Source organism: Sinocyclocheilus grahami, unplaced genomic scaffold (genome assembly GCF_001515645.1).
Source record: "Sinocyclocheilus grahami isolate Dianchi unplaced genomic scaffold, SAMN03320097.WGS_v1.1 scaffold599.1, whole genome shotgun sequence".
Classification (NCBI taxonomy): domain Eukaryota; kingdom Metazoa; phylum Chordata; class Actinopteri; order Cypriniformes; family Cyprinidae; genus Sinocyclocheilus; species Sinocyclocheilus grahami.
The window spans coordinates 415,227-423,636 of NW_015505778.1; the positions used below are offsets into that span (position 1 = coordinate 415,227).

Genomic DNA, 8,410 nt, shown 5'->3' on the forward strand with positions numbered 1-8,410 from the left:
AAAACCGCGGAAAGGAGCAATCTGGGAGGGTACGTGTTAAATGCCAGTTTGAAATACCGTCGCTCTGTAATTTGCATATACCTGTAGGAACCTCTTGGGGTTTTTCTAGGCCTACGTCTGATACCTTTGTTTGCCCTGTCTATTCTTGTTGTGACCGACTATCCCTAAAGCTCAGGGTTTTATTTCAGTAGTCACCCGCTCCTTCGCTGTAGTCTATCTTGTTATCTGCCAACAGAATACTAATAAAATCCAGTGACTCCAACATGTCTGCTCGCATGTCGCCTCCTACAGCTTCTTTGCACGCAGCCCTACCAGGCTTATACATGCAAACACATCACAAAATAACATCTGTCTGACTTAACCCTTTCCTAATAGCCCAAACAATGCGATATCACGGCAAACTTCAGATTTGTAAATAATATCAAACGGAATTTTGCAACTACTCAACTCAGGGAAGCTGCATGTGGTGGCAGAAAGCAAACAGATCAAACGAAGAAATGTTTTCAATTCGCATTTATTCAGTTTGACAGAATAACAATACAACTACTTACAGGAATATAAAATGGTTCGAGCACCACCGCGCAGTCTCTGAAGTAACACAAATTTAGTGGTTCAGTTTTATTTAAACACGTATGTACAGCTTTCAACATTTTGTACAAGTCTTTATAACTTATGTCCTGAGTCTCTGACGCGTGCCACACCAGCCCACATTGTGGGTGGGGAGGCTGATAACAACTAAATTTGGGGTTCAATCGTTCTTTAAACATTTTTAATATGTACCTATCAATGAACAAAACACGAAGATAAAGAAAGTCATAAAACATAATAATTTAAATCCACTCTGAACTTCCTTTACATTGTTTAACCTACACCTATGTGCATATGAAACAGGTCTGAGTAGCAGGTACACATTAAAACATTGTTATTAATATTACACTGTTATTTCAACACAAAGCATTCTTAACGACATATATGCGTTTAAATAGTCCACAAAATGCCAACACAGGTGTGCTGTTCCACTCCAGATAGGCTACTTGTGAAGCATCTTTCAGCTTATTTTTGTTGAGTCTTTCCAAAAGTCTTTTCCCTCTTATATTAAACTCTTCCGTCAGTGTCTGTTAATACACAGCCCCAACGCTCTGTGGTGGTCCTGGGTGGTGCACTGGATGCTGTAAATGTGATCCCTGCTGGTACCAGTGATTGCTGTAATCTTCCATGTAGGGGGGTGTGGAACTGAGGGGTGGCTGGGGGATCTGTCCCCGGTTGACCTGGCTAGAGTGCGCGTTATTGTCCCAAACAGCCGGGGATGGAGGGGAGTTGCAGGCCATGGAGTCGCTGGCGTTCGGGCTGTGCTCCAACGGAACCTCGCCGTTTTTGTAAAGTTTCTTGAACTTGGACCTCCGGTTCTGGAACCAGATTTTGACCTGTTCAAAAATGAAAAGCAAGTTCACGTCAGTTTTCTTTTGGACACTGCAAACAATAGTAGCATAGGAAAATTCTTTTTTTTTTTTTTAAGAAAAACCAAGGTGCTGCTAAAGTGGCCTTGAACCCCCCACAAAGGAAAAAAAGGCTGGGAGATTTTGGTAAATATAAACCTATACATCATATATATATATATTTTTTTTATATATATAAAAACAACAGTGTTTGATCATTTCAGTAATATAATTAATGATATATACAATTTCAATATTTTTGACAATTTGTGTAGCGAATGTATGCGATTGAGTATGCATGTAACGTAGTTATACTTTTACAGATCACTAATATTGGCTACAACAAACACTTAAAAGTCGTTTAGGTACGTGACGTTTATCTCGACAGATTGCGCCTCGAAAATACGTTAAGGCTACATTTATATAATGTATCAGACTTATGAAATCCTTAAAAAAAAGCTGAAATGTTTAAAATAGTCATTACATAATATACACTGACATTTTGAATTAAATCACTTATGAAGAAAATTGAGGTGAAAATATTCTTAAATGGATAAAAACAAAGATGTCATTAGAACATAATGATGACTGTATAGCCTATACATTACAGTGCACATAATGCCTATATGTTCAGACATAAATAAGATGTCGATTTGTAATGGCCATATGACACTACCCACAGCGATATCTTTTGAAAAATGATAACCAAAGAAAATGATTTCCACATATTTTTGTTGCAAACACTGCAAATAAATAACGATTATTAATTTATTAATTATGATGGTAAAAATACGAGCAATAACGTTTCAACACATAATGACCTGATAAGATTATCCTTATCTCAGCGTGCTCAGTGTCAGCGACAGAAGGAAATCGCTTTAAGCTGTTAACGCAACGTCAAGTGGCAGCCCAGTAATTATATCAACAGTATTGTAAATGAATTTGAGCTCCAGTATTACCTGTGTCTGCGTGAGCCCCAGCTGTGCGGCGAGCTCGGCTCTCTCCGGCAGCGCCAGATACTGCGCCTTCTGGAAGCGGCGCTGCAGTGCGGCGAGCTGGTAACTCGAGTAAATGGTGCGCGGCTTGCGGATTTTCTTGGGTTTTCCGTTTACCATCCGAACTTCAGTCTCTGGTTCTTCTTTGACTGGAAAGAATACAATTATAGACCATGTTATGGCAAAGTAGGATCATTACAGCAGCTAAAAGAAAACCGAAAACCGATTGGTTTCATTTTGGGATTGTGACGCAAATTAAAAAGTCACTCAAACTCATAAAATACTCTCGTTAAATTAAACAAATCTGCTTCTTGAAAATTAAACGAGTGACATATGAGTAAAATAAAATGTATGTCAGCTCTGGTAGGCAGTATCAGATAAAGAAATGTCAATCTAAGAAATAAATACGGCATAGTTAAATCATCTTCAGTTTTGTAGGTATGGCTGTATCGTGTAATTCGTAGGCCTACTAAAATATCGTGACATCTAGCCTAGACTGAGCACCGAGTAATAATGACTAATCGCGATACAGATGCAATAAAAATGTCATAATTGTTTTACAGCGACCGCAAGTCTGTTGAGATAAAGTAGAGGCAACTTTCTACCCTGCTTAAATATAGTTTTTAAATAAATGACTTTAATGGGATGATAATAATATAGAGTAAATGCAAAACAACCAAACAGGTAAATAACTCGATTTACACATGTTTTTTTTCAGTGTTTTTACACGTTTCTCAGTAATCGAGCCGCTCAAAACACAGTTTTATAATCTTTAGAAACGCCTGTTTTATACCGATATTAAGACGATAAATGCTGCCGATTTAACAATGCATATAGCCTACCTCTGGCATATTTAAAAACAAATAAATGCTACATAAATATCTCACCTGCGCTTTGTGGTGGCGTCTGCAGGTCTCTGTTGTACTGTCCGTATTGTCTGAAAGTATTGTAAGGGTACTCTGTCTTGGTGGGGTAAGGTCCAGCTGATGCCCCCATCCCAGACAGATTAAACTGATGATATGAATTCATCTGCTGAGGGTATGGTGGATTCGGGTAGTATTCGTGATGGCTGCTGTAATAACCCATGTCTGTAGCCGAAGACTCTGGAAGAGTCGGAGAGTCCTTAGAAGTCGGATGGCAACTCATAGAGCCTGAAAGATCGGATGAAATACCAGGTATCTTCCTGTCATATGTCGGTCCACTCATCCTTTAGAAGAAGAAAAAACAACTACGATCGTCCACTTTATTTCCAAGGCAGACGTGAACAAAACATGCAGACGTTTAGTTTAGGACGATGCCTGTAACACAATATCCTCGATGAGCTGCTTTCTCGAACTCCCTCGGTTGAAGCACTGAAGGTAATGGCAGGGATCTAGCATGAGAAACTCTGAATTATAGGGCACTTGGGTGGACGCTCGGCTCCTATTGGCTCCACGCCTCTTGTGTTTTTTTCTTTGCGGCCATGGGGGCGAAGCAAAGACTGTTCTCCGCCTCGCGACTTAACGTCTCCAAACGTCCGCATTTGGGGACTTTAGCTGTTATAGTGATAATGAAGATGCGAAATGTTGCAGACATTTTAGCAGAGCTGAAGTAAAGTAAGTTCAGCTTCTGTGCAAGTTAGTAGCCTACAATAGAATTAGGCTACTTATGTTTTCTCGTTGCATTAAAATAGCGTAGAAATATATATCTCTATAGGCTATTTTAAATAGGCCTTCGTCGTTTTAATTCCAATAAATGTCCATTTTAAGTACATTATACACTCTAAAAAATGCTGGGTTGTTTCAAACCAACTTTGGGTCAAATATGGACTAACCCAACTTTTGGGTTAAATAATTGGGTTTTAATCATTTTTAGAGTGTAATATTTAATATGACTGAATCAACATTACATCCCAAAGAGTTTTTGAGGATATACAGTAAGTTAGAATATAGTTAAGGTAACAACTGCATGCTTTAAGGTCGAAGCAAAACTGTTTTTTTTCTAGGAAATGTTTTAAGTTTCACGACAAATACTAGTGCACTAGTGCTTTAAAAAACTAAGAAATCAATACATTTATCTGAAGAATCTGTAATGTAACGTATAATGTAATGTGACTATCTAGTATTATTGATGAATTAAGCAGTGACGTTCAGACAAAAACATTGAAATAGTGTCTGAGTGCTTTAGAAATATAAAACTTTCACCATAGTGTGTAATACATGCATGAAAATTAGCTCAGTGGTTCTCAATTCCAGTCCTGGGGTACCACTATTTAACGCACCTGATTCAGATCATCAGCTCGTTAGAGGGAGATCCATGAACTGAACTGAGGGCGTCAGATAAGAGAGACATACAAAATGTGCAGAGCAGTGGTACCCCAGGAGAGGAATTGAGAACCACTGAGCTATAGATCACTAAGACGGTAAGTTTTAATCAACTCTAAAATGTATAGGTTAATGTAAATATTTTATGCGTCTATATTTATGTGTACATTTGGCTATTTCCCTATATGATGTGTTAAAAAGTGTGTAAAAAGTAGAAGGGCATACATGTTCTTCCTTCCATCACACCCACTAACTAACTCATGAATGTGTATATACAGTATGTGTATGTATGTATATAGATATATATATATACACACACACAGGCCTATAACATATAATACAACATGCTAAAAACCCAACCCAACCCAAATCAGCCAAAAATCAACGAGATGTACAAAAACACTCAGAAAAGAAGAAGAAGAAAAAGTATAAAGGAAAGAAGAGAACTTGAACAATACTATATCTTTATTAAGGGGACAAATTTAATGTGGAAGCAGAATCATCTGAGACATCTCAGCTGTGCCTATTAAAAATAATCTCTTTTATTGACATCTTTGTTTCATTCATGCTATAAGGTAGAGTCTTCCCAGCTTGTTGTAAAGGCTGCTGTCGGAGCTCAGTGCATGGAAAAGAAAGGAAAAGCCCCCAGTAATTCACTCCCAGAGGACCACAGCTGTCAAAGGAGCAAATGACTGCCAGCTGTGGCTGGATGTTGTGAATGAAGCCTTTGCTTGATGCCGCAAAAATGTGTTCCAACTTTTTATCACAACCCTCTTTTGCTTCTTTACCCACAAGCATGAATATGAAGAAAAATGTCCACTAGCATTTACCATCTGTTTATGGTGAGCTAATGATTTCTGGGGATATTTCCGCATCTCATGCATTCATCTTTACCCCCTTCACAAGTTCAGCTGACCTCTGACCCTTAGCCTCACATCCTCTCCACCAAAGGGATCCCAGTTCACAGCAGGTGCAACTCTATACAGCTGCCCGTTCTTATGCAAAAAGAAAACACTCTGCTAGAGCATATATTCAGTTTTTTAAGATCATAATTTTTTTTTTAGCATTTCTCTTCTATGGTGCCATAAAATATAATTTCCTTTTTTCATTTAAAGGAATAGTTCACTCAAAAATTTTAATCAGATGAAAATGTACTCACCCGTAGACCATCCAAGATGTAGATGAGTTTGTTTCTACGTCAGAAAAGACTTGGGGATTTTTTTCATTTTTTGGGTGAACTTGAAAATTTGTAACTGTTGACATGCAATTACAAAGCTATAAAATGACGGTAGATATAATAGCTCAGATAATATGAAAAAGATAAAAATGAGAATGGTTTGATCTCAGACATGTGTGAGATAGATTACAAGGACACTATTAGCTAAGAAACGGGAGACCTCTTCATTTGCTCCCCATTACTGTCTAAACAAATGAGATGTAGATCATATACATGATATTTCTTTTCTTTTTGAAAAAAAAGAAAGAAAGAAAAAAACTGGCTTTAATAACTACATTGCCAAAAATGCTCACTCAAGGGTGTTCCACTGCCATCACAATTTTATTTAAAGATATTTGATATGCATCTAATCTGAAAGTCTATTTATTAAAAATATCACATTGCCTCTCTTCAGCAAGAATAGGATCTGCTGTGTTTTCTCTGAAGCTCTTGTGAAATAAGTGGCACAGAAGCAGCTGGTTTCTCTGGGTGACAGGAGCGGGCTTCACAGGAATGTGTTCACTTCTGAACTGCTGGACAGAACAGCTGTGGTGGGAGTGAAGGGGGTCCCTCTTCTCTTAATGAACTCCGTCATTGCATTCGATCTCTTCTCATTCTTCAGCGCCCCTCAAGCCCTCAGCAGCTACCCTGGTGGCATTTTGTGCAGCAACTGCTATATTGAAGATCTCAGTGTTCAAACCTTTTTTATAAATCAATCAACAAAACAAATGTGTGTGAATTAAGTCGCTAATTAAATCGCTAGTCTAGAATAAAAATGAAATAGAATGATGGGAGATATCTGTTTTGGTATCTAAATACAAATGTTATTACAATGCAAAAATAAATGTGAACTTATTTTTTTCTCTGAGGTTTAGAAAAAAAAAAGTTAAATAAATAAATGTATTAATTCAATAATTTAGATGTTTATTTCCTCAATGAAATGATAATTAAAAGTAAACTAAAAATACATATTTTATTATGCTTAATAATATTCATGTTAATAATAATAATTTGCAATGTGATACATTTTTAGTCAATCCATATCTCAGGAGTCCATTTACTCTGTAAAGACCCTGATCAATTTTCATTTGGGAAAAAGTGCCAGGCGTTTAAAAAAAAACGGTTAATTTAATTGCTTCATTAATTTCCTTTTGTCATGAAATTAAAATATGGAAATATGGTTTTATATGGAAGCCTGTTTCTGCCATGGTAAATAAATAAATAGCAACTTTTTATCTCATAATTCAGCCCTTTTTCCCCTTCACAATTGTAAGATGTAAACTCCGAATTCTGAAAAACAGAACAGCTGTGGTGGGAGTGAAGGGGGTCCCTCTTCTCTTAATGAACTCCGTCATTGCATTCGATCTCTTCTCATTCTTCAGCGCCCCTCAAGCCCTCAGCAGCTACCCTGGTGGCATTTTGTGCAGCAACTGCTATATTGAAGATCTCAGTGTTCAAACCTTTTTTATAAATCAATCAACAAAACAAATGTGTGTGAATTAAGTCGCTAATTAAATCGCTAGTCTAGAATAAAAATGAAATAGAATGATGGGAGATATCTGTTTTGGTATCTAAATACAATAAAATACCTTTTTCCCCTTCACAATTGTAAGATGTAAACTCCGAATTCTGAAAAAGGAGTCAGAAAACTTAGAGTTCTGACTTTTTTCTTGCATTTCAGAATTTCCACCTCACAATTCTGACTTTTTTCTCTAAATTCTCTCACATTTTCTGTCTGTTTGTTTGTTTCTGCTATGGAATAAAAAATGTTAGAACGACTTTTTATTTCACAATTTTTTCCTCACAAGAATGAGTGTATATATGAACTTTTCTTCTCTCATGGTTCGGGTGCGGGTTCCCAGTTTTCAAACCGTTCCGTGTGTTTCCACAGCATAAAAGAGGGTCCCGGACTGGAAAGATCACTTCAACTCCGTCCCTAAAACTTGCTGGTCTCAAGCGGAGGTGGATAAATTCTTACGCTGTCATGCTGAAATGTAATAAGTGTTACACTACATCGCTCTGCATGTCTAAATATTTATCAAACTGTGTGTACGTGAGAAACCCAGCGTATGAAAGAGCCAATGGACAGAAGTCACTGGTGTGGAGGACATTTTATTTCTATCTGAAATATTAATATTATTATTAGTATTATTTGCTTCACTGTACTAAAGAGTGTTCTTTCGACTGTCTCTTGAGTGCTTCAATTTGCTTCAGTATACTTGAGTTTTGATGAGCTGGGAGATAACAAGTAAGATAACCTAAGTGCAAGACAAGTGTGAGACAGGAAATGTTATTTTAGCTTAGCTTAGACCTGGCTTCGTAGAAATGCATCTGGAGGACATAGTTGGACACCTTAAATGGACGTTTATGTTGAATATGCATTATGATTGGATGAGATCAAAGCATCCATTTTTGATGAAGGGTATAAATGTTGAGTTGGGGTGTTTCCTCTTGGTCGCA

At 37.3% G+C, this 8,410-nt stretch overlaps 1 protein-coding gene across 1 annotated transcript; it reads right to left on the bottom strand.

Moving 5' to 3' along the window:
• Positions 1 to 497: 497 nt before the first annotated feature.
• LOC107557343 (homeobox protein Dlx3b-like) lies at positions 498 to 3,791 on the bottom strand. Its single transcript, XM_016240729.1, has 3 exons — positions 3,319 to 3,791; positions 2,396 to 2,580; positions 498 to 1,424 (listed from the first exon to the last, which is right to left on the bottom strand). The coding sequence occupies exons 1-3, from the start codon at positions 3,635 to 3,637 to the stop codon at positions 1,119 to 1,121; spliced, it is 810 nt and encodes a 269-aa protein (XP_016096215.1). The 5' UTR covers positions 3,638 to 3,791; the 3' UTR covers positions 498 to 1,118.
• Between the last annotated feature and the right edge of the window lie 4,619 nt (positions 3,792 to 8,410).